This window comes from Dermacentor albipictus, chromosome 5 (assembly GCF_038994185.2).
Source record: "Dermacentor albipictus isolate Rhodes 1998 colony chromosome 5, USDA_Dalb.pri_finalv2, whole genome shotgun sequence".
NCBI classification, from domain to species: Eukaryota; Metazoa; Arthropoda; class Arachnida; order Ixodida; family Ixodidae; genus Dermacentor; species Dermacentor albipictus.
In genome coordinates, this window is record NC_091825.1 from 10,015,818 (window position 1) to 10,043,444 (window position 27,627).

The 27,627-nt window shown below is 46.4% G+C and overlaps 1 protein-coding gene across 1 annotated transcript in view; it reads right to left on the reverse strand.

Annotated features, from left to right (window-relative positions):
* Positions 1 to 22,999, reverse strand: part of Galphai (G protein alpha i subunit) — a 185,697-nt gene extending 162,698 nt beyond the window's left edge. Inside the window, exon 1 of the mRNA XM_065451579.2 lies at positions 22,604 to 22,999. Within this exon, the coding sequence (XP_065307651.1) occupies positions 22,604 to 22,724 (121 nt within the window). The 5' untranslated portion in view covers positions 22,725 to 22,999. The remainder of the gene's footprint in view (positions 1 to 22,603) is intronic.
* Between the last annotated feature and the right edge of the window lie 4,628 nt (positions 23,000 to 27,627).

The window sequence follows — 27,627 nt, forward strand, 5'->3', positions numbered from 1 at the left end:
AATTATGATGAGTGCTTTCGTCATCGGGCTACTACCGGAATGTCGCTGGGTGGTCTCAAATCGTGTCATGCATTCACCTCAATTTCTCGGTTACTAAAGCGCTGTTCGCGATTATATTGACACCTTAGGTGCTCTAGAGTATTGCTTTATCACTTTAACTTTACTTTCTGGTAACCTGTAGTGTCCCTTTAATGCCTTGCAGTGCAAAGGCTACCGCGGAGCGGGGCATGCCCACAATACTCTACCTTCTAAATGTCACCCTGGCACAGTTAAAATTTGATTTTGGGTGTTAACGTAGCGGCCACTACTTCCGATTATGGCACCTACAATGCGCCAGTCATATGCCAAATGCAGTTGATCTCAGCGAGCCGCTGCGCACTTGGCCAGTGGACTCATAGCAGCACCCCACGGCAGCCACGATATCTCTGCTAGGTAGCAGGCCGCAGCTACATGCAACTGTAGTCCATATGCGCAGCATTTGCTTTGTGCACGACAGGGCTTGAGCGCGTGCTCATATGCTACAGTCCGACTATGCTATGTGGTGCGGACCGGCTTTGTTCTTCACCAGTTTGACCGCGGGATAGTAGCCACATCCAACTTGTGCATTTCTGAAGCGCTATCAATTAGTCAGCCACGGCCTTCTCTAACCAGGAGCGGCCAGGAGTGACTGCACGTTGGCAAGCGTGCATGTGGTCCAATTTTAAGGTTTGCATGATTCGAGCCTGGTTGAGCATTCCAAACTGGTCGAAATTAGCAAGACTCGCTGGCTACAACACTGATAAGCAGAGTGGCTAAAGTGTAATTCCTACGTAGGTGGCCGCAGCCGAGCGTGAGCAGACGATAGTCTGCTTCTTTCGGAAGTATGCAATTATTAGCGAAATCCGAAAGCACATTTTGGCTAACTTCAGCCTGCTTATTAACTTCGTCTATAAATATACACACTAACAGTAGGAAGCACACTGTTCCAAACACCTTTCTTGATTGACGACCACTATTGGCCAATAGCAGCTGCATATGGGAATCCGCTTTTTCACAAAATAAAGCATTCAGAAGAGTGAGGAGCAGGCTTCTGTTGAAAAGAGTGAGAGACAGGTGATAGCACTCCACTTGTAAGCTCCATGCAGGACAGCAAAACTAGGTTGAGGTGTTCACTGCAGCATATGCTATCTGCGGACAATGTTTTTTCACCAAGCCCAAGGTGTGGTTCAGGACGCCTTTAAGCTATAGCAGAAGGATGCACAGGGCACGCATAAAAATTCACGGACAGTGTGTCAGTCAAAATACAGCTGTTGCCATGAAACTACAGCAAGCAACACTATGAGACAAAAGTGTGGTGGTACAGGATAATTACCATAATGTAATGTCTGTTTTTGATCCTGCCAGAGGTGTGACGTTTAAAAGAAACATGGACAAGGTGCATTCGTGCCTTACAAGCTTGCAGAATTCTCTCGGCTTTAAAGTGAAGAAAAAGCCAACAGTTGTTTAAGAGAAACTGTAGGCTTCTTTCTACAGGAATAGTTTGATGTGCTGAAAGAGCACTGTCTAGCAACAATGCAAACTCATTTACTGTATTTAAAAAGTGTTGCCAGGGCCCTCTAAATGAGTATTGACAGAACATCTTAATGTGATTAGAATTCTTTGCCTACTTAGTGTTTTGAGCCTATCAATTTATCTATCTATCTAGCCTCTTGTGCAGGTCCAGTCCCCATGTTGTCCAACAGCTTGGGTGATTAGGTAAGTGCTCGTGGCCATGAGGCAGTCATGGTCCTTCCATCGTCACCATTCAAGCTTCGTCATTAGACTCTCATCACGCTGTCATCATCACTCCTACCCCGACCCAATGATCAAAGCTTGGGCCACTAAGTATGTGCTTGTGACAGTGATGTCGACGTGGTTGTTGCATTGTCGTCTTTCCAGCTTTGTCATCCAACTCTCATCCTGCTGTCACCATGCCATCGTCGTCAAGCATTCATTGTCACACCATCATCGTGATGGCAGTGTGATCGTTCCATCACTGTCGCTCGAACTTCATCATCCAACTCATGCCTTGTCATCGTCATCATGCCAGCATTGTTAAGCCATTGTCGCTATACAGACTTCACAATACAGTTGTCATCGCATTGTCTACATACAATTGTCTCGGCATCATCATCATTGTGTCATCATCGTACAGTCGTTGCCATGCGTTTGTTGTCATACAGTCACTATGATGCCATCATCATGCCGTTGTCACGCGGTCGTTTTACCACTGAGATCACTTCAGAAGCACCATTCAATTATTGACATGCCCTCATCTTCATACCACTTTCGTCTTTTTGTATTCTATCTTAATCATAGTCTCGTCATTCCACCCCGATTGTGATCCCATTGTCATGCCATCATCACGGCATGTTTGTACGGTAGCTGTTGTGCATCTTTTGTCATACCATCGTCATCGTGGTGCCACCATCGCTACTCCAGCTGTGTCATCTAGCCGTCGTCATCATCCCATTGTCTCAATGCCGCTGTCATCATGCTGTTGTCGTTATACCATGGTCATCATTTAAGAATTGTAATCTCAATGCGGTCATGCCACTAACGCCACTCAATCATCATACAGTCATGCCACTATGCTCACACACGACCTAGACAAGCAACTGTCATGGCAAAGTTGGCCGATACTGGAGACTATTCCGCATATAGCCGAAGCAAAGAAAATCGTTTAAAGAAAAAAAAAACATATTTAAGAAAATTCGACAAACATTACTTCAGCAATATGGTGTGTTGCCGCATTGCTTGCGTGCATTACTGGCAACGGTCATCGCGAGATGCGTTCTGTCGCAATTTCTTTTCTCATGTCTAATTTTTTGGACAGCTGCCGAACCAGTAATTTCACTATGGAGCCTTAAGTTTCGCAATAGCACAACAAATAATTACATTACCTTTTCATGTAACCAGCTCAAAACTTGCACACAAGGCAGCCCAGCTGTGGACATAAAGAAAGGACGCTATGCCATTGAAACCTTGTGGCGGTCTCCTAGAGCCAGACACCCCCGACACACGCTATGGCCATGCTTCTAAATGCTGTCCATTCAGCATTCAATGAGGCAGGAGGGGAGAGCAGCTTCCCTCTGTTTGCCCATGTAGCTTTCGTATGGCATTGTCTAGTGTAAACCACCACGCAGAGCTGACATGCAAGTTCTTAAAGGGGTCCTCAAACACTTTTCTATCTGTAGTGTCGAGCAGAAATACGGACAGGAAGAAACGAAGTGGACAGGACAAATGCTCACTTACAACTGAAGTTTCACCTTCATCATCATCAGCCTGGTTACGCCCACTGCAGGGCAAAGGCCTCTCCCATACTTCTCCAACTACCCCGGTCATGTACTAATCGCTGCCATGTTGTCCCTGAAAACTTCTTAATCTCATCCGCCCACCTAACTTTCTGCCACCCTCTGCTACGCTTCTCTTCCCTTGGAATCCATTCCATAACTCCTAATGAGCATCAGTTATTTTCCCTCCTCATTACGTGTCCTGCCCATGCCCATTTCTTTTTTTTTTGATTTCAACTAAGATATCAACTCTCGTTTGTTCCCTCACCCAATCTGCTCTTTTCTTATCCCTTAACGTTACACCTATCATTCTTCTTTCCATAGCTCGTTGCGTCATCCTCAATTTAAGTAGAACCCTTTTGGTAAGCCTCCAGGTTTCTGCCCCGTACGTGAGTACTGGTAAGACACAGCTGTTATAAACTTTTCTCTTAAGGGATAATGGCAACCTGCTGTTTATGATCTGAGAATGCCTGCCAAACGCAACCCAGCCCATTCTTATTCTTCTGATTATTTCAGTCTCATGATCCGGATCCGCAATCACTATCTGTCCTAAGTAGATGTATTCCCTTACCACTTCCAGTGCCTCACTACCTATCGTAAACTGCTGTTCTCTTCCGAGACTGTTAAACATTACTTTAGCTTTGTGCAGATTAATTTTTAGACCCCCCCTTCGGCTTTGCCTCTCCAGGTCAGTGAGTATGCATTGCAGTTGGTCCCGAGTTACTAAGCAAGGCAATATCATCCGCGAATCGCACGTTACTAAGGTATTCTCCATTAACTCTTATCCCCAATTCTTCCCAATCCAGGTCTCTGAATACCTCCTGTAAACACGCTGTGAATAGCATTGGAGAGATCTTATCTCCCTGCCTGACACCTTTCTTTATTGCGATTTTGTTACTTTCTTATGGAGGACTATGGTGGCTGTGGAGCCGCTATAGATATCTGAGTATTTTTACATACGGCTCGTCTACACCCTGATTGAGCAATGCTTCCATGAGTGCTGAGGTTTCGACTGAATCAAACGCTTTCTCGTAATCAATGAAAGCTATATATAAGGGTTGGTTATATTCCGCATATTTTTCTATCACCTGACTGATAGTGTGAATATGGTCTATTGTTGAGTAGCCTTTACGGAATCCTGCCTGGTCTTTTGATTGACGGGTGTCTAAGGTGTTCCCGATTCTATTTGCAATTGCCTTAGTAAATACTTTGTAGCCAACGGACAGTAAGCTGATCAATCTATAATTTTTCAAGTCTTTGGCGTCCCCTTTCTTATGGATTAGGATTATGTTAGCGTTTTTCCAGGATTCCGGTACGCTCGAAGTCATGAGGCATTGCGTATACAGGGTGGCCAGTTTCTCTAGAACAATCTTCCTTCAACCATCCTTTACCATCATCCTTCACCACCATCCTTCAACAAATCTGCTGTTACCTGATCCTCCCCAGCTGCCTTCCCCCTTTGGATAGCTCCCAAGGATTTCTTCTTCCGGCATTACCTGTGGGATTTCGAATCTCTTAAGACTATTCTCTCTTCCATTATCGTCGTGGGTGCCACTTAAGTTTAATGAAAGGTTTTCCAGGAAGCGGAGAGGCGCAGTCAGAAGGCAGATACAAAGCTCATACATATGGTGAGTAAGTAAGTAAATAAGTAAGTGCTTTATTTCCCATATACAACATACATTTGAATATGGACAGGTCTTGAGAAAAAAAGCTGCATCAGCCAGGGGCGTAGAAAGGGGGGGGGGGGGCTTATGGGGCTTCAGCCCGCCCCCCCCCCCCGAAATTTTTTCGTGCTGTCCATGCACCGCACACCAAAGCAATCCCCGGTGCCGGAAATCATATTGAAATTTGTCTGGTATGTCTTTTTGACGCTTGAAAAAACATTTCACTGCGAACATTGCGAACTTTGCGAATTTTACTACTTCGACTTTTATTCATGAGGACGCATTGAGCCTAATTTTTTTTTTTTTTTTTTGTACTTGCTACCCCACTGGCTGCCAGAGGCTGCCAGAGCGCATGCGTTTTTCTCGTGTTGCTCCGACCAACGCACGGTGTACTTCGGTGCGCGTTCGCTTTATTCTGGCCGAGTGGATTTTCGCCTGGCAGAGTTTTGGGCGCTTTTTGGCTATCGCAGACGAGAAAAAGCACGGAGGAACAAAACTCAGGAGAGGCCCGGACGTCACTCTTTGTGAAGCTAAAGTGAAGCCGTAAGTTGGCGTTGCTCATGACGCTCCGCCTATCGGGCTAGCTCTCCACTCTTGTTTACATTTCTCGCGAAACCACGTCGCGCTGTGCGCAACCGTGCTGCTCGGACGCACGCGCTCTGCAGCGATCCTAAACAATTGTTAGCACGTTAGCATGATTCCCCCAAAGAGGGCAAAATTTTCCGCAGATATCCCTTCGTCCGTTGCCATTGCCGTGGTGCGGTACATTGCGTACAGCGTTGCATGCACGTTCATTTTACGAACTTTAGTTCCTCCTGTACCACCTGGCCACAGCAATATCCGGTAAAGCACGGTCCAGATAACGCAGCGTAACAAAACACGGAGACCAACGCAAACCTGCCCGCTATGCGCCTTTGTCACGGTACGAAACCTATGGAGCAACAGGTGCGAGCACACAGAACGATAACAAAGCCGCCATTGTGGCCCGAAAGGTGTGGCCGCTACAGCAAAGAAATAAAACAGCAAGAAAAAGCAGAACCTACTACGTCATTTTCTCTACACTTTTCTCCTAGCGCGCGGAGGGAGTAGGGTCTCTCCTCAGTTTCCTTCCTCCATGAGAAAAAGAAACTATCGTCGCTCGCCGCCATCACTGTGGGGACTCGACGAATGACACCGCGTTCGCTTAAGCGCAAGCTCTCGGGAAAGTAGGAAAGTCGTGTCCCGCCAGTGTAGGATACCGAGCAGTATGCCTATGGTTCTCTGTGGACGAAGCGTCTCACGTTTTCTTCTATATTCTTTCGGTAGCCACATTAGGCGCTCAAAGTAGGCATTTGATTGTGATCAGAATGCTTTCCTTGCGTTTATTTCATTTCCATGCCTCCGCCCCACAAAAAGAAAAAGAAAGACATTGCTGTGGCGCAACGAATTGTTGCATGGTGAAAGTTCGATTTTGCTAGTTCTTTTGCGGACAGTAATGGGCTACGGGACGCTTCAGCTGCCGGATACTCTTACTATATAGTATTGCGATAGTTATTATATGGACACTCCAGGCCCATTCCTGCCCTCGCCCTCATGTTTCGTATAAAGTCCAAGGGCGATAACACAATGACCATGCACCGAATGCTGTATGTGCGAGTGAAAGCGTAGGGAGGGGGGGGGGGGGCGCTGGAATGGTTGAGACGACGATGGTGCATCAGTCTTGGGTGCGCAAAAGAGAAAATCGAGGTGCAAGCGCGCCGCCTTTCGTCACGAGCGATACATCGGGGGCAGTGGATGGATGGGGGCGGGACCTAGGATTCTGTGAATCTCTGATTGCGCAACATATTTATTCGCTTTGTTTGACACACATACAGTGACTTTCTTTAGATAGTAGATTTATTGGAGACTCATACATGTATTTAAATATCTTGTTGCAAAGTTTTGTGGATACATGCAGTGAACTTTGTTTCCAGTGACACTTTTTTACCTTTTATCAAGCTGTATCTTTGCATTTGTATATTCCATTGCGTTTTCACATTTCTAACGTACGAGGGCCAGTCAAATGAAAGTGATCCAACCAACCCCGCGCAATAATGGTTCGGTTCATTATCTGCGAGGCATGCGCGTAACACAGGCATCTCTCATTTACATAAGTGACATGCAGGTGTGAGGATAAATTTTTTAATGCTCTCATACATTGGGTTGAACATGGTTGCGTGACGTAATGGACGCTCCAGAAGTTGAGCAGCGTGGTGCCCTGAGGTTTTTGACAGCAGAAGCTATTTCTCAAAAAGAAATTAGTCACCGTATGGCTGTCGTGTACGTTGAACATTGCATTTCATTGGTTTCACAATGGTTACCCAAGATTTTGAACTATCGCCAGGAGACGGAGAAGTTCAGCACTGTCGTGACACATCTGATCTGGTATCACAATACGGGTGACAACTTCCTGTCTCCAATTGTGATCGGACACAACCATGGTGCCACTTCTACGAGCCTAAAACACGATGGCAAAGCTTACAGTGGAAACATTCGAATTCACCACCCCCAAGAAAGGAAAGGCCGTCATTTCCCCTGGAAAGGTGTTGATATTTGTTTTCGATCGTGAGGGACTATTACTGATAGAATTTGCTAAATCTTGAGAGGCTATCAATTCTTTTCGTTATTGTGAAATGCCTGATCGGCTGCGTGTCACAATCAAGAACAAACTATGTGGAAAATACACGAATGGGGTCATGTTGTTCCACGACAATGCCGTCCCCAAGTCGCTTATGTATTTAATACAATACTGGTAACATTCAAATGGGAAATGCTGTAACATCCGCTACACAGCCCAGACCTGTCGCCTTGCGACATCCACATTTTGGGGCAACCGAAAAAGACAGCTCAAGGGAACCACATTGGTGTCGGACGATGACGTGAAAGAGTCAGTTGCAGACTTTTTGAGGCAGCAACCCAAGGAGTTTAAGGAGACGGGAATCACGCGACTGGGTAGACAACGAGACTAATGTCTACATGATCATGGAGACTACTTTTAAATAAAGTATTGTGTATGTCATGTATTCACACTGGCTGATTTTAATTTTACTCGCCCTCGTATATTTTGCAGAACTCCGGCTTTTTATACGTGCTCTCTGTTGCGACTCTAATTTCAGTGCAATTGCTCAGGATACACGACCGGTGACAGGTGCACCTGCGTAATATATTGGAAAAAATGAAAGCGCCATTGGGATTTTTCACTGGCTGTTGCATATGTACAAGAATCTAAACAAGGTTCTTTAATGGTAAAGTCATTACAGTATTTGTCCTGAACTTGTTAATTTCATGGCCTTTACATTTTTCATATCAGCAGCATGCACTGCTTTGCTGGTTTCGAACTGACATAGTTCTAAAGCTCGTGTGATATTTTCTTTACTGACTAAATAGCGAAAGAACATGGAACATATTTTAGGCACAATTTTTGGCACATACAAGCATATTCTTTTATGAAAAATACATATTTTACTTGTTTTGACAGTGCATAGTGTTCAAGAATTCGTTTGCAGCATCTTTAGCGATGGCAATTCAGCTCTTATTCCTGTATTTGATCCCCATACGAATTGTTTAAGAGGAAGCTTTAGCTCGCGCCCAACTCTGACACGACCTATTTAAATACATGTAAAACGCAAAAATGCTTTTCTGGGATAACCCTTGAATTGTTTTTAATGAAATTTGTTGCATTTGAGAGCGAAAGCTAAATTCTAGTGTCTGTTGGAAGCGCAATTTCGATTTAGGACCTGAACATTGTTTAAAATATCTTGAAAAACTCGAAAGTTAAAAAAATAAAAGCACGACGTTTACAAACTAATAGCTCTGCATCAAGCACATATGTCGCTGTTCAGTAAACGGCATCTATTACAACAGTCAAACAGGACAAATTTGGTGCGTCAATTCGTATCTTACGTGAATTGGTTGCGATGTGTACAAGGATTCTGCGAAAGCTGCATTTCCATAATGCTAAATTTCTTGAGATTATGTGTAACATAGAAATTTTGTCCGCTGTAGATGTACTATCAGGTGCAATTCACAGAATTGTGATATCGTTTTTATCACTGAGTTACAGAGTTTTGAACTTGATAGTTTTGTTTTCTGAAAATTTGCGATTTAGGTCAATAATTAATAAAGGATTTACAACCTAAATCAAAAATTCTAAACCAACAGTCACTAGGATTTAAGTTTCTTTTAAATGCAACAAACTCCGTCAAATTTGGTGCATTGGTTGCCGAGAAAAACGAATCCTTCTTCTACATGTACTTAGATACGAGCACCCGAGCTAACGCTTCCTCTTAAGGAGGAGACCGAGCTGCAATGTGAGCCCCCCCCTCCCCCCCAGCCCCCAAACGAAATTTCTGGCGTCAGCAACTTGACTAAGTCCTAAAACCCATTTTATGGCAGCAGCAGGGGGAACAGCAGTGCATGCAGAAATGATAACAATAAAGCAGAATAAGACGAATAAAATAACGCAAAAGAAAGAAACACAAAAATTGATAAACCAAAGCAAGTTACCGTATTTACTTGCATAATGATCGCACTCACATAATGATCGCACCCCTTAATTTTGTCGTCAAAATTTTTTTTTTATTTCCCTCGTAATGATCGCACCCTGAACTTGTCGCAGCGATATGTCGTGCGCTAAATCTAGCTAATGATGATCGCGCTCACCATCTGTCGAATGCTGCGCAAACGACTCTTCAAATGTTACCGAGCGGACTGCACGCACCAAACAGATTCTTAAGCAGATGCCCCATTTCATTTCCTTCATCACTTTCTGCACTTCAAGAATAAAAAAAGATCTACAACTAAACTTGCCTTGGCTTTATTATTTGTTCGCTTTATAATCGTTGCCAATTTAATGATCTTATTCATTACTGATACGGAAAAAGCTGTTTCAATGCACGTAATGTACTCACGCGATAAAAAAAAAAAAACATCACATTCAGCTTGCTCTGTCAGTCACCAGTTTTCTTTTGATGTCCCGCACTGTGTCCCGCACTGTTACAGCGGCAGCCGCCTGTTGGTTGACGTGTTGTCATCCCGCAGCAAACGCGTTCCGACATGTTTTGACGGACACTGCGTTTACTGCATTTTGCGAGGCGGCCTTTGCGTTTGGTTTTTCTGTGTTGGTGCCGTTTCACTATGGGACGCTATGCGAGTTTTACGGCCACGTTTAAGCTTAAAGCTGTTCACTACGCGCTGGAGCACGGCAACCGTGCTGCCGGCAGGCATTTCGGCATCAACGAAATCAGAATACGCTATTGGAAAAAAACAGCATGAGCAGCTGATGGCTACCGATAGGACGCGCCGAGCTTTCCGCGGACCCAAAACCGGCAAGTTCCCTCACGTTGAGGAGGCGGTCCTTAAATACGTGAAGGACCTGCGCAACGATGGTTGCACTGTATCATTGGAAATGATACAGATACAGGCACGTGCTGTTGTGAGGAAGCTGGGAATCGTCGCAAAGGATTTCAGCGCTAGCTCCGGCTGGACGACTCGCTTCATGCGACGAAATGGACTTTCACTGAGGCGGCGGACGTCGTTGTGCCAGCGGCTCCCATCCGCGTATGAAGAAAAGGTGGTCGACTTCCATCACTTCGTTCAAGGATCCGCGAGAAGAATGGCTTCCTCTTATCGCAAATAGGGAATGCTGACCAAACTCCGTTGACCTACGACATGCCCCGAAACACGACAGTCAACGAGATGGGTGCTCGGAGCGTCCTCGTAAAGACATCGGGTGCTGAGAAACTGCGATGTACTGTAATGCTTGCAGTGACGGCAGATGGGCGGAGGCTTCCACCATACGTCGTTTTCAAACGGAAGACTATTCCGAAGGGAAACTTTCCCCGTGGCATCCACATCCGCGCTCAAGTTAAAGGATGGATGACAGCGGAACTTATGGTCGACTGGATTAAGACTGGGGACGAAGACCAGGAGCGCTTCTGCTTCCTTCGCTTCTTGTGCTGGACAGCTTCCGAGGCCATCTTGTGGATAGCGTTCGAGACGAGCTGAAGGAGCGGCGCACGGAAATTGCAGTCATCCCTGGAGGTCTCTAGTTGCTGCTACAGCCTCTGGATGTGTCCCTGAACAAACCGTTCAAGGACAACGTTCGACAAATGTACGCAGAGTGGATGGCGGCAGGCGAACATGATTTCACGCCGGGCGGCAAAATCAGAAGACCGTCCTTGGAGGTGCTTTGCTCCTGGATCGTCCAAGCGTGGAGTGGTGTCTCCGACGAGGTAGTGGCAAAGAGCTTTAAGAAGTCCGGAATATACAACGCACTGGATGGGACAGAAGATGACTTTCTGTGGGACTCTGAAGATGCCCCCAGTGACGACACTGCCGGTTCCAACATTGAAGCTGACAGCAATAACTGTGAAGATTCAGACTCTCACTAAAGTGAGGCGCCCTTTATTCAATAAGAAAAATAAAAGGGCAATGTGCAATTCATGTAGTGCCTATATAATGTGTGCGTTTATTATAAAGGTAAGCCTTACTCAACTTTTATGTTTGGCTATGTTTACCATAGCCATCGTAAGAATTCTCACCCCAAACTTGCCCCTTTTACGTCTTCGGTGCTCAAAAATTTTTTTTAGCGAAAATTTTAACCCACGTAATGATCGCACCCCCGAGTTTGCGTCAATTTTTTTGACAAAATAAGTGCGATCATTATGCGAGTAAATACGGTACTTAGCTTGCAAATGAAGAAATCAGCAGTATGGAGAAAAAAAAATACGACACTCAGATCAGTCATGCATACTAACAGCAGATGATGTTGAAAAAGTAATACAGTGGAACCCCGTTCATACGTTTTTCACCGGACCGGGGAAAAGAAACGTAACAGCCGGGAAAACGCAACACTGAGGAAAGCTCCGAAAATGAATGAAAAAAGTGCAGATTCAACTACAAACAATTTATTTCCACAGAGTGCGCTTAGGAGTTAAAAAAATTCCGGAATGGTGGCTTGCCGTTTCTTTCGCTCGCTAGAAATCATCACACGTTTCTCAATAGCCTGGAAGGCCGCATTGCTGTCAGCGTCGCTGTGAGGTGCGACGTACCTGCGGAGGTATTAGTAAGATCTTGATGAGGGCTAGTTGGTTCATACTTAGAACTGAGGTGAAACAGCGTGAAAAAGACGAGGACACAAGGAAACAAATACCACGATAGTTGATACCCTTCAGTTGATAGTCGGGGTTCGTGTTGTCCACTTCTCTACTCATGTGTCCTGTCTGCACGTCTCACAACTAGCTCAGCTTTCTGTCGTTCTTATATATAAGCATTTTTGCATGGCGTGGGAGGTACCTAAGGGAGAAAACCAGTCCAACTATCTGTGAAAGTTTAGTGACAAGTGATAGTATGTGGATAATAATAATATTGGATAATAATATATGATATGTGAATAATAATATATTCACGTGCAAAATCTGTAAAAATGATAACGCCCAAGGAGATAACTAATTTCTTTATCCGTCTGTGCAACTAACAGGACACTGACACACGTGGCAGATTGTGCATATATCTGGTGAGCCTCCACAGTTTCACTCACCAGTTTATCATTACGCTTCACTAGACTTCTGTCGTTAGCAAGTCTAATAACAGACTGGTAAGGGCCAGATATATGTACAATCTGCCATGTGTGTCAGTGTTCCGCCTGTTGTGCTGACGGATAAAGAAACTGGTTATCTTCTTGGGCATTAGCATTTTTACAACTTATGCATGTGAATATGTATGAGCTTTGTATCTACCTTTTGACTGCGCCTCTCCACTTCCTGGAAAACTTTTCATTAAACTTCAGCTGTACGTGAGTGCCTGTCCTGTCTACTTTGTTTCTTCCCGCCCGTATGTCCGCTCAATGAGACTACATCATGCACCAACTGGATAAACAGCCTACGCTTCTGAACTTTTCTAACTATCATGGAATGGCCTCACTATTAAATACGTCGTCTCGTGAATCTCATGCCACAATTATTTTTCTAATAGAAGGAAAAGCGGAGTTATCGCACCAATAAGCAGCCTTCTCTCTCTTTTTGTCTCCCCTAGTGCACTGTAAGCTACACAGGGGAGAAGGGCCAAGGGGGGCAAAGCCCCGCGTGAAATTTCAATGTCTTTGCAGAGAAATATGGTGAAATACAGGGGCCACGCACAGCACATGTGCTACTGTCGTGCCCAGATCAAATATATTGTTGTCTTTTTGAGATCACAAACATATACATGTTTCATTTATATAACCTGAAATTAGAGACTTATTTCTGGGAATGTTCAGAGTGATCATAAAATCAGCCAATAACTATAGGTGGGTCAGCTGCTTGTGATGACATTGCATAAGCGAGAGCAAACAATTCTTTGCCGTTTTTAACATGCCTGCTGCATGCAGTACAATATTATTTGGCTCCCATGTTCCCAGGGGCCTCTTGCACAGCGTGGCAATGTTTTCTTTCCACGTACAAAAATTGATTCAGGGCTCCTTTAAGCTGTTTGTAATACCATGTGAACCTCAACTCCACTTTCAATGATACGGCGAGTCTCTCCACATACAAAGCCACACTAAACTTGAGGTGTGCTTTGAATAAGTGGTATAATATGGATAAAATGCAGGGTCACATGCAGATACTTTGTATTTCTGAGCATTAAAATAATTTTTTTATGTGTCAAGAAATCCTTTGTTGGTGTACTGTCTGTAACCTATAAGAACTATGAATTTATATATAACACATACCTGCCAACCTGAAGATTTGGAAATTCATAAAGCTATCACAGAGGGAGGGAGGTGCACGGCAGCACTTTCATTTTTTAAGGGATTTACCTTTTGCAACAAGCTTACGTTTTAGCAGCCGCAAGTGAAATCCATGTCTTGGACAGTAAAGAGCGAAAACTTCACTGGGGCGCAATCTATTTTTGCAATGATCTTACTGTTGCTGATTTTGCCTGCTTCAGAAACTTTTCCATGTAGGTTTACTCAAAGCAAGTACCACTCTGGTGCCCCTTGACCATCAGCAGACTTTCGAGTGTTTTCTCACACACATATGAGCGAAACTCCGAATTTTGTTCAGTGTTGAATATTCTTTCACATTCAGCATTGCTGTGGGGAATGGAGAGAATACCCAGCATAACCACTGAAATTCGCGGAACCTGAGCAATCCAGCAACACTTCGAACGCTTCCTAACTGCAACCACTACACATCGCACCTTGCCTCGTTCAATATGTCGGCTGGAACCTGATATGCATGCTAGTTCGCAAACTCGACTTCAAGTGCGTCGATTGTTTCTTTTGATTCTCCACTCTGGTGGGGTAGGATAGCTGGGAATGCCATAATAAAATGATGTATGCTGTTGAATGAAGCAGTTGCCAGAGCTTGTACTTGAGCAACTACAGCCATCTTGAGATTGAAGTCTTCTAGCGGGAATTTGTGGCAAATGTAATCGCATGCTGCTGTTAAGTACAGACATACAGCAGGGAACTGCTCTCTCTCAATGCAGCTCAGTGTCACAACCACAGAGTAGGTTGTGCTGCCAATGACTGTCTTCATAAACTTTCTGGATCTTTGCAGCTTCAGAGTCAACTTCCAGCAATGAATGACATGCCTTGACAACACCTCGGCGCACAAATCTAGTCTAGAGATCCTCGAAAAGGTGGTTCAAGAGGTCCCTCAGTACATGAATCTGAGGACCCTGTGCCTGAAGAAGGCAGTTTGCCTTCTCAAAAAGCGGTATAACATTTTGGAGAAAAAGACAGCAAGCCCTGTTTAGCTCGGATGACAAAAAATAACAGGCGCTCGTCACGGGTCACGTAGCTAGCTTCCCCAGAATCCTTGGTATGAAGTTTCAGTTTTTTTGCGTGAGGTCCAGAATGAGCTCCTTTCCTCTTCAGCAAGAGTTCATCACAATCGATGCCTTTTCCCAAGGCCTGCAGCAGTCTTGTGAAGAAGTGTAGCAGAATGTGGGATCAGTGCAGGGTTCTTAGGGGTTTGTGAGGAACTCTTTAAAATTTGGTACGACTCCAAAAACAAGCTTGTTGCACTGCTTTGTTTCAGAAAAAAAAAAAGCTAAGCAGTGGCTTCCCCTGGTGAGCAGCCTTTTCAAACATTTTCCCAACAACAGCCAATGCGTCAGCGAATGCTTCAACATCTTTCTGACCTCGGCATCATACATATTTTGGAACTCTTTAAGTCAATCTTTCCGTTTCAAGCTTTTCTCTGGGTAAAAAAAAAGTCAACCAAAGCCTCATCAAGCTTTACAGGAAAACATGAAGCTCCTTTTTGGGTGGCCAAGTTGACGAGATGGCACAGGCAACCAACCTCTATCAAACCTGGTTGAGCCTATCTCAATAAAGTAAAAACACTGTTTTCTTTGCCGATCATCACATTGGTATTGTCCGAACACATAGCCAACAAGTTTCCAACAGGCAAATTCTGAGACTTCACCTTGTCTGGAACCAGATTTGCAATCTTGTGACCTGTCGCTTCCCCTTGGATTGTCTAGAGGCAAAGAACGCAGCTTTCGACTCTACTCTTTACTTTAACGAAATATGTCGCAACAATCGGGTAAAGCTGCATATCCCTACTGTTACTGCCATTAACAGCAATCGAAAATACTTGCTGTTTTAGGGCATCCAGCAAAGGAGTCTTCGAAATGGCGGCCATTCCCCAAACAATTGTCTTTGTTCTACCACAGGTGTAGCATTTCACTTCTTCACACTTGGGGAACATCTTCCTGAAAAGCGGCCCGGCACGATCGCCGACACTCAGCGGGATCTTGTGTTCAACTAAAAACGCCATGAAAAGGCATTCTGCATGAATCACACCGAGGTCGTCGTCACTGCATACGAAACTTGCAAGGCTTGGCTGGCTGTCCACAGCTCGCAGGTATCCCTGATGCTTTTTCGAAGCGATGTGGACTTTGATGTCAGACTTGCCTCCATGCGAGATGTTCAAATCACATGCGCACGTGGTGCAGAATGCGAACTTCTCCCTTTTTTTCGACAGCAGGAAGCATGGAAATTCTCCCGTGTACGATTTTAAAGACACTTGGAAGTACTGTCGGGGCTTCAAGGTCGCCATTGCACTGCGAAGCCGCTACAGTCCGGAGTTACAATGAGTCCGACGTGGCAGCTAGTTACACAAAAGGCGAGGCCAACACTGCAGTGAATGAAGCTGACTAAAGTCCAAACCCGCGCACCCGCATGAACAAAGGCAACAGCATGGCAACAGGTTTGCAGAGGCGCTATCGGCACTATTGAGCTTTGGATATGGATTCGTGACCCCCCTAGTAGAAGACAGAAGTCACTACAATCTTTCAGCTGCGCATGATGATACCACACATACGTATTGCCCTCTCCTGGCAGCACAAGGTACCAGGGTGTAGTTTTATTACATTTTCACTTTTTTTCTTGCAAATAAAATGTTTTCCACAAAATTTCAAGCAAGATTTGTAAAATCGCAAGACTGCTCGAAATTTGTACATATTATGAGAAATTCGAAAGAGTTGGCAGGAACACAAGTAATTCATACAGCACACCGCAGAAAAGAGTTGCAATTTCCAAAACAGACTTCTTATGTCCTCCAACAAGAATAAACAGCCAAATGTGAGAAAGCTCATAGCAAGTGTTCATAAAATGTGCAAGATACCTAATGTTAAAGTTCCCAGGGGCATGAGTGTCTTACTGCGATAAGCTGCAGATGAGAGGTGCCATTTTGACAATGCATGCTCAAGATACAATTGAAAGTACTGAGACGTCACTGATAAATAATAACAGCGTGGTCCCACCAGAAAAGCAGACTATCAGAAGGGGCTATGCCATGACACTAAGGAACTCCACACTACAAGTGTCAAAGGCATTCTCTTTACATTCCGATCAAGAGGATGTGCAACACCTTCACGAACACACCATCAATAAAATAGGTGGCGATGACCCACATGGTTGAAAGGCACTACTGAAACACAAGAATATGGAACCATACATAAATAGTCACTTCTGCTAGATTTAAAGGGCCCCTGAAACGGTTTGGACAAATTTTGTAGACGCGTAGAGTACAGCTTAAGTAGAACATTCGCACCACAATTTAAGTGAAGCATTACGTATTAATGGAGCTACAAGCGATTACAAGTTACCCTCCTCCCTAGCCATGCTTTTCCTCAACTCGTTCGCCGAGCAATCACAGCTAAGCTCCGCCTTCACGGGTTCTGCGTCGCGATGCGACGTCACATCGTCTACTTCCGGTTGTTTTGGAGCCCGCCCCCGCCAGCGCGGAACCTCTCCGCTAGCCGCTTGGCTGTAGACCCAAAACGAGAGCTATCAAAGGAGCGTGTGTTGCGAGCATTCTGTCGTAGCGCCGAACGTGTCTGGTAGTCCAGTAACCACAGGCAAGCTGGTCATTTCGGCAAATGACTGGAGGCATAAACTCAAGCTGATGAAGGAACCTTAGCGTAGATGTACGTGAGTGGCCTGATCGGTCGGTCCAGCCACTTGACGGCGCAGCACTTAACCAGCCAAACAAAGCTCTAATATTGCTCTAACCAAGTGCAAAACATTTTAAACATTTATAGAAACAACGTGTTGATGATTACAGTCCAGCGAAAAATGCACACCAGCAGCAAAGAAGAATACACTTCGTTACTGCTACTGTGTGTGGTTGAGCTCTGTGCCACCATGTGGCTGCACCGTGCAGACCATTCACATCTGCGCTGCTTCTCATCCCATGGTTCATCGCGTTACGGCACAGTCAAGCTGCCAGACCCTGTCCCATTGCGCTTGCGCTTGCCCTAATACCGGACTCGTGACACGCCATTGCATTAGTAATCTTCCAGTGTAATGTGACGACCACAGACGCGCAAATCCTGGCACCGATCGGATAGCGGCAGTCCGATGCACAGCAGCCAGTTCGCTCGTATGCTGCCTTGCAGAGGGACAGGATGTCGCAGCTTTACATATTGCCAGTCGCTACGTTTGCAGTCCACAGGGCAACAAAGTCGAATCATAGTGCTCACGAAAAGACTGAGACCGACTCTGACCGCAGAGCTCTCGTCAAAATGGAGTACGTTGTAACACAAGCAGATGACACTTGCTGTGTGCCGGAAGTGCTGAAGTGTACTGAAACATTGTTCTTGTGCATTCTCTTCATGTTACTTTCTTTTTATAAAAACAAATGAACTAACATTACGAGTATTACAAAGACCATTTGTTTACCATAAAGTTGGAAAAACTATCGATCACGTGCTCTGGTCAGCCAATCAGATAGCACACCCCACTGACGTCATATGGGTGATTTCCGTCACATGGGTAGGGGCGGCTTAAAATTCTGCCGAGCAGTGTGCTGCGATCGGCGGCGATGTGCATTTTTAGAGCCTTATAATAAATTACACGCTTTACGCGGAGCACTTAGATGTGTCAATTAATGATCACAAGGACCTACTCTAACGACTCAGTAATTTTGTAGAAAATCGTCAAAATCGTTTCAAGGTCCCTTTAAGCTGCAAAGCAGCATTGCATGAAAGTTATACACAATTACTCGAACGCTTAGTCATTTTAACATTGCTGCAAGAACGTTCGAAGTGATGATGCCAGGTACTCAATCTAGCATTTTATGTTTCAAGCCAGATCTTTCTCTCACGCTGCCACATTACTATCCGAAAACCACCTACATGCCGGACAAAATATTACGCTGTCATACTGTGCTTGCCAAGCCGTACGCAGAAACATTCTCAACTGAAAAGCTTCGATGGACTGTTTATTCCTGAAATTACTTTGAACATGATAGCGTAAAGGCCCCGCGTCACAGAAAATCTGCTATCGGCGTCCCACATCGACCGTCGTTTCAGCAAAAATCATTCCAAACCACGCATACCCAACCACGCAGGCCCTTCATGTAGCGCAATGAAGCTACTGAACTAATAGAATTTGTCAATGCAAAATGTCAGAAAAATCGTAAAGTATGACTTACATACAACCTACAGACATGACAGCGTCAGATTGTAACGTGAATATATGAGAAAAGGTAATTCTGTTATGTGGAAACTGAAACAAGCCCATTTTCCAGCGTTCTTTAATTTCATAGAGCGGCCATGGCCTCCGAGATCTGTGCACAGAAATCTCAAAGGCTGTAAAGAGGCACGCCTGCTTCCTTGCAACACCTCCAGATGGCACTCCTTTCCGTTGCCTCGTGGCCTACTGAAGAGCTTGCATTTCTACCAGAAGGCTTGCCTTCATGCAGAGTGTTCCCCACCAGCGTTTCCTGGTTAACATTACGGTTCCGTAAGCTGCAGTTGCCGGTAAGTGTGAGAAACACTAGGGGATGTTTGAATGCTACCGTGTTCCACTATTAAAAGGCAAAGCTTAAGCGTCCTCCAAATTTTTTAACGTTGACAGACAGGGTGCAATTTAATTTTAATGTTGGTCTGTTTAACCCCTTACAGGACAATGGGATATATACATCAAGCTTTAATATATGTGCATACAGGCTTCTCAGCAGCAAAGGGGAAATTCATCATTTGTTTTGGTGCTGGGGCCCTATAACGTAAAACTATTCGAATCTATTTTTATTCCAAATCGGCCAAATCTGACCTGATAGGTCAGAATGGTTTGGGTCCAGGCTATATGGGCGGGCGCCATGCCCATGTGGGCAGAGCTCGAGCCATTCTTACCCATCATGGAGGGCTAATGGCCAATTTGGAATAAAAGCAGATTGGAATAGTTTTACATTACGTTGGCACCGACTTCTAACCAAAGTTTTCAACGCTTAATGTGAGAATAGGTTAGGGAACAAGTGCTGTCTAAAAGTCTGCAAAATCCAGTAGCAATTTCTTTTTTCACTGTTGGAAGGCTTACCGAGTTTGGCCCACATTTGCTTGCAAGGAAAAGTTTTCAAGATGCCCTACAAGTTATTCCTCTTTCCTGCATTTAGATTTACATCTTTTGTATCTTGAGGTGAGAGCTAATCCACAAAACTTGCTATTGTGAGTGCGCATGCAAAAAGGTGCTGATGCACAAAGATTTTGTTTATGGCCTCTGCTTTGCCACTCTGTTCGTTGTGCTTCGGCCATTTTAGGAGGGAAGTGGTTACATATAATTTTTCGTTGAGACACTTGAAGGTCAGTGGGTCAATTGAGTCACACTTTTTAAAGCTAAATGGCATGTTGTACATAAGCGTAATTAGTTGCGAACTACTTCTAAGTACCTCCTTCACTTGCATGAAAAAAATTTCCGGAGCTTTGGTTCACGAGGGAAGTGATCAGAAATAATTTGCATCGAGGCCTTAGACGGTCAATGGAACATAGACATCCCACATTTTCAAGTAAACGGCTTGGTGTAGAGAAGTGAAATTTTATGTAAACTATTTCTAAGCACATTTGTTCAAACCACGCAAAATATGTTGAAGTGTGAAGCAATGAAATGACACCGACCAAAAGAAGTATTAAAAATACATAAATTTGAATAATCTTGCGACGACGCTGCATGACATTGCACAAGCGCGGGCAAACAATTTCTTGCTTTTTTCAACGTGCCCTGCTGCATATAGTGCAATATTACAAGATTGACTGGGAAAGCTCAAAAATTATCGGCCAAGAAAGAAACCTGAAATCGCGGCTGTATCTGGAATCGCTGGATACAGAAAACACGTCACGCTCAATCGAAGTGAGGGAACCTTCCCCCCGTCATACATGTGTTGCTTATGTCACGTGCTGAAGAATACATAAGCTTGCATGAACTTTCCTTCAACCCATTGTGAACAAGGCTTCTGTAGGAAAGCCTAAACGTCTTGAAGTTTTATTCATTTTTAGTACTTCTTTTAGTCAGTGTCCGTCGTTTTATTGCTTCATGTTTCATCCCGACCAAACAGGCTTTTGTCGAATCCTCGACTTAAAAAAAGTTGAAGTGTTTTGTATACACTGTCCTGCAAAGGGTTAAAGTGCAAGAGTTACACGATCTCCTCTATATATCCCAAGGTAATAACCCCTGAGCTACGAGATGCTTTCGAGTAAGTTTGCCTGCTGTAGAGAGTTGATCTCGGAACGTTGTGTTCAGGAGCAGAACACCAGTAATGCAACAAGGCTAATATAAAACTGTGCAACGAGGGGCTACTTCGGTAGATGACGAGCTAACACCATGCCCCAAATACATTGGAAGCAACACAACTTTTCACTCGTGGCCAGGGGGTAATGCCAGGCCAAGCCACAAAGTTGTTGACGGTAAAGTGGCAACTGCGACATTATGTTTCCTTGCGAAAGGCAGCGCATCCGAGACTTTAAATCGAGTACTGCTGCATAAAACCCCGGTGGAGGGCCAGAATTCAGCAATGGCGTCTCATCACTGCACGGGCGGATGCTACAGTGAAATCGCTTTCACTTGCGCCGAGCCCGCCACGTAGAATTCGGCAGGGGGGTTCGCGATCGGCACACATGGCCTCATTAATTACGCAACGACACGGAAGGCAGGGCAGGGCTGCCGCAAGGGTCGTGACGCGCGCAGAGAAAGAAGGCTTCCTCGGCGCGACGACCACGAAGTCGGGGGTGCCGATGCGTTACGGCGATGACGAGCGCGTAGACGTAGCTGCGCGCGACAAGAACGCCTCGCCTGCTCCCTCGGCGCACATGCACTGGTTCGTGCACGAGTCTTGGGCGAGGAAAACACGGCGGGCGGTCACAACCCGCCCACAAATTGCGCCTTTCCCAAAGCGATTCCGTAAAGAAGGCTCCACATTAAGCGTGTGCCTTCGAAATCTTGGCAAGTTGAAGGGCATCCTTGTTGAGGTGATCGATGGGCACAGCTTCCAAGTGGCTACTTGCGCAAAGTGGTGGGACCAGCACCGGGCTCGTAATCGGCAACTGTTTCTGCGCCGAGTGCGAAAGGTATTGCGGCAGCAACGCGGAGCGGATGCGACCGAGACTGAGTTTATTATGCGACGCCGACCATCCCGTCCGGACTTCGCACCGTGCTCTGCCCATAACACATCCGTTTCACGAACTGCGCCTGGAGAGAGATGCACGGCCAGCGTGATCACGCAGGCGATTCGCGCCGCCGAATCGGGGGGAAGAAGGAGATTCTTGATGATGGGAAGGAAAGGTTGGGGTAAAGTGCAGCGCAGTAATTGTCTCTCAGCAGAGGACACCTCAACCGCGCTGCACAGGGGGTAGGGAATGAAAGTAGGGGGAGAGAAAGAGCACCAGAAACACCGAATCGGGGGGACAGGCGGCCACCGTTCCTAACGCGGGCGAAAGGAAAGAACCATTCGATAAAAGGCGAAAGTGCCAGCTTTGTTGACACTCGAACTATAAGACATGGCTGGCCGCTTTGCCTATCAGCGTCGCGGACGCGCTTATCGCTAGCGCTAAAAATCAAAAATCCCTGAAACTCCCGCCGGCGTACGGCCGGCCGGCCGGTTCACCAGAGGCGGTCGCTGCGGTGGGAGTGGTTGATTAGGGCTAAGCGCGAGCTAGCGACATCGCTTCTTGAGGCACGCGCACTGGTCGCACACGCGTTGGAGAGCCTCGTGCGGAGACTCAGGGCGCACGACATCGGTGCTGCAACGACATCACTCAAATGCACGAGCGCGCCTACGGGGCGTCAAATGAGAGCGCGCAAACTTGACAGGTCGGGCGAGCGCCGGTAGTGAGACCACCTACCCAGCAGCAGGAGCTTGACTTCCCTCGCTTGTCTTTCGCCATCAGCACGAAGGTCCCTGTCGATCTTTTTGGAGCGCTCGGCAGCCTCCTTGTCGGCGGCGGTACTCACAGCACAACCCATGTCGACTGAACCGGCGGCTGCAGCAGGGCTTGCTAGGCCTAACCGGTCGACGCTGTTTCACACCACCAATTTATCCCCCACAATCGTTTCCCTTTCCGGTGCGGCTTCGGCGGTCGTCGTCACTTCGTCGGACCAGTCGGTTAACGCACGTCTGGAGACATCACAGCCAGCGTTTAATACCTGTGCCGGGGAAACGCTTCGGCACACCGTATCCTAACTGGCAACTACCAACCGACAAGTCCGGCGAATGCACAAGTTTTCAAACCTGTTGCCGGATGTTGCCGGATGTCAAGGAGGTGCGACGCGCACCGGAAGTGCGCGTGTTCATCCGCACCTACGATCCGTACCGCGCGCTTGTTGATCTTTGGCAAAAAACTCCTTAGTGCGCTCAGTTCGCTGCCTTGCCTAGCCTTACCATGTTTCGAATTTTATTACCTCGGTAAGTGGAGAAGTGAAAGAGCTGAGGTAATTACGTTTTTTTTTTTTTACCAACATTGCCGAGTGATGTTACGCGCTCTCGAGACCGCAAAATCGAAACCAAATACGACAACCGCAACCGGTGGAGCGCACGCGCATAAAGCCCCTTGAAGTTCTCTACACGCGCAATGTATGAACGCAATCACGTGCCCCAAAACTCCTCTCCATACGTGTGCTAATCAATAATGCTGGTGCTACGCGGGACAATTTCGATCGCGATCAGGCCCGACCTTGATCGAATTTTGCTATCGCGATTGGCACCCTTCGTCAGCCTGCGCGAATGAACCAATTGCGATGGAGAAATTCGATCCCGATCGGACTCTATCCCCATAGAAATTTCCAATAGAAATCTGTATTGGTCTTATACGAAATATATAGGTCCGATAGGAAAAAATAGAGGTCCCATAGCAGAACGTACATGTCCCATAGCAAAGAGTACATCTCCGGTAAAGATTTTTTGCCAGTCCTGTATCAAGGTAATACAATGTTGTATGAGACAAATAAAATGCTTTATGGGTCTCACTTGAAGCAATAGAAGTGGGGATATAAATTTGCCATGGACAAATGGAATGCTTTATAGGTGTCATCATCATATGAACATATCATATTTGCAGTCTTCCTCGACAGGAAGCCAACTAAGCATGCAGGATGAAGACACAGAAGGCGTCGCTTTAATAAAGCAGTTATGCGTGCCAAAATATGCATGTTGCATAGAGGATATTCAGGTAATGTTTGTTGTTTCACTGCATTATTTCGTAGAGATTGAGAGCTCGCCACCAGCACATCTGTAGGTATACTACATGATGCCACGATTCCTTATATAAGCGTTGTACTGTGTGCGAGCTATTTGGCAAGGCAGCAACTACGATAAGCGAAGTACGGGAGGGTACCGCAAGAAAGCTTTGCTTTAAGATGAACAATCATTTCACCTTTGTACAACGAAGCACTACAACGAAGCACAACGAAGTACACACTTCTATCCACACCAGTGCACTTATAAGCTAATAGGCCAATATAGGCTATTTGGAGTTTTATCGGTGTATTAGGGCTATTTCATAATCTAGTCGGCCAATACCGGCTATCAGATTTATTATAGTGTGTCAGGTGTATTGCATAATTAAATAGAAAAATAACGGCTAGCAGCTTTGTTGGTGTTTCAGGTTTATCATTTCATAATCCAATAAAATGAAGCCTGTAAAAGCCCATAAAATATTTCTATTGGAATTTTTCCTATGGTCACGATCGGTGTCCCGTGTGACATACCGGTGTAAAACTCGGTATCAAAAGAAAAAAGAGATGAGAATGAAGAATTGCAATATATATTGCAATATATACGCAGCTATAAGAAAAATAAAGTAAAGGTGACCTTGTGGTGAAGAACTTGCCCTGAGTTGACAAAAATGCATGCGCTGTTAGATATGGAGCTGTTTCCTGCGATTACTTCGAGTTCCCCAAACCACTTCGAGTCGCAGCACAGCTAATTGAGGAATGCCGAAGCAGGAAAGCACATTCCAGAGGAGCGGCCGAGCAAACAAGTTTAAGGCAACAAGTTCACGTGCCAACAAGTTCGTGCGCCGCCGGGATTAGCAGGTGGGCCTCCGACAATGGAGCATGAGCAGCCCTCCCCTTCTCCTCGTTAGAAGTGCATTGCCAGTCTGCGAGGCAAGACCGCAGAGAGCCGCCAGGTGTGACACCGCGACACGGGCGCCTACCATTGGCTGAAAGTGGCGTCATCGGAGCGGACTCTCCCATTGGTCAAACATGACGTGACTTACAGTGCTCGAAGGGTTTATAAGAAGCCTTCCAGAGAGACCTGAGCATTCTGGGACATGCCCTGATTCCCTGATTCACCTCTCTCGAACTTCTTGCCGCGGGCCGCAGCGTCCGAGTTGCTGCCGGCCCGTAATGACTGTACGACTGTTAATTGACGCTCACCTCCATGTATATAATGTAGAATAAATCCTCCCAAGTTTTGGGTTTTTCATCCCGACGTCCCGTCCTCCAACTCCTACATCTGGTTGGCAGCGGTAGGATCGCCTCCGAATGCATCAGCTGGTGGCAGCGCTACGGATAAACCTTCGTCGAGAGAGATCCTAAGGAACCGGGAAGAGCGAAGAAGAGAGAGCCTTCGTCGAAAGAGGTCCGAAGAAACTGGGAGTAGCGAAGAAGGAGCGAGCCTTCGACCCAGGGAGTCCGGAGGAACCGGCAACAGCGGACAAATGAACCGGATGGCAGGGTGCTGCAACCGCAAGTGAGCGCGTGGTTTTTTTCCTTATGATTCGCCAGACTCAAAGGTTGTGTGTTCAATTTTGATAGTTCTGGGAATCGGGAGTTTGTTGCATTGTGTGTTTGCACAAATTAATTAAGGAAAACAGTTTTAACCACCTGTCGGGGCAGCTGCCATGGATCTTAGAAGGTTGACGAGGTTGGACTTGTTGTTGGTGTGCGACGATTTGGGAGTTGAGGCGGACGAACGGATGGAAACGCCAGCTATCATAAAGGCGATTAATGATAGTGGCAATGATGGCAAAAGCATTGAGCTTGCTTGGGAGGTGATACAGGAGCCACGGGAGCGAGAGCGTCGTGTACGTTTGCGAGAGCGTCGGGAACTTAGGAGTGAGCGTCAGCGTGAAGAACGCGAGAATGAACGGAAGCATGAGCTTCAAGAACTTACTCTTAGGTGTGAGCGTCACGGACGTGAGAATGAACGCGAACGTGAGCGAGAGGAAAAGTTTGAGAGAGAGAAGGCAGCACTGATCAAAGAGATACAGCATTGTGATCAGTTATTGGCACAGAGACAACGGCTGTCTGAGAATTCTGTAAGAAGTACAGAGCGAAAGAATGAGGAAGCATCTAGCAGATTTTCGCCAGAAGCCGACGAAAAGAGTAGTGCCTGTGAGATTGGCTGCCGATTCATAAGTGAAGGGAAAGGGCTAGCTGCTAACGATGCCTTAGTGGCAACAGAGGCCGTTAAAGGCCGTAGTGAGAGCGACGAGGTGCTGTGCCAACAGATGACTGTAGAGACAGCTAGGCCAGCTGCGAACAAATTGGCACAGTTACCGAGTGTGTGCGTCGCTGGTAATGTTAGCGAGGTTGCTAGCGAAGAAAAGGGTACTGTTGACGCGACAGACGCGAGCACCCATGTAGAGCCAGATCTGCGTGCAGAAGTGAAGTGCGAGCTGAGCGGTGCAGTTGAGGGTAATTCTCGGGATGGCGAGCTCCGTAGTCCAAGAGAAAACAACTGCATTGTTCAGGGATCGGTGCGGCTCTCCGCCAGTCTAGATAGCCTAGAGAGGGATGGTTTAGTTATTAATCATTCGGACTGTGCGCGTGAGACAGCGATCGATACCGACGGGCTGTGTGCCGATGCACAGCGTGAGCTGGGCAATGTAGTAGAGGGCAGTTCGCAAGAGTGCGAGTTGTCTTACTCGAGTAAAGCCTGCTGCATTGTGCCAGAGTCGGTTGGGCTGTCCGCCAGTCGAGGCAGAGAGAATGTTGTGCGATGAGGTTGTGGAATTGGTTGTGGAGGTTGTGGTTGTAAAATCTTTGATATGCTGCGAGAGGGTCGAGTTGGTGAATTCGGTAGAAACCGCGATGCTGGAGACGGAATCGGCGTGCTGGATGTTCTGGCGGGCGATGGAACGTTGGCGGCGCAGCTCGTCAAAGCTCTGGCAGAGGTTAATGAGGACGGATACGCTAGTTGGGCCTTTGGCCAGCAACATCTGGAATGCGCTGTCCTCGATGCCCTTGAGGATGTGTTTGATCTTGTCATCCTCTGACATGCTGGGATTGACCCGCTTGCACAAATCGAGAACATCCTCGATGTAGCTGGGGAATGTTTCTCCAGGCTGCTGTGCGCGCTGGCGTAGACGCTGTTCAGCGCGTAGCGTACGCACAGCTGGGCGATCAAACACTTCGGCAAACAGAGTCTTAAAGGCGGACCAGCTTGTAAAGTCTGATTCGTGGTTGAAGAACCAAAGTTTGGCTACGTCGGCGAGGTAGAACGGCACGTTGGTCAGCTTAGACTGGTCATCCCATCGGTTATGGGCACTTACACGTTCGTACGATGAGAGCCAGTCTTCCACATCGTGTTCGGCGGTCCCACTGAAAATGGGTGGGTCGCGCTGACGAGGGACGCCGGCGCAGATGACAGTGGCAGCCGGTGGGGCGGGCAACGAGGTGGCGGGATCAGGCATAGTGGAAGGCGATCTTGTTGGCAGGGTTCGAGTGCGGAGCTCCAGGACGAGGCGAAGGATCTCAGCAACCTCCACCAAATGCGATGAGGTTTATTCTCGTTCACGACGTTGTGGAACGCTAGGCAAAACAAAGCACTGCAAGGGCTGTCCGAAGCACGGGGTCGCTCGAGATCACGGCACGGCCCTTCGTCTTCCTCTTCAGACGGCACATACACAGGGGCGCGTCTGCT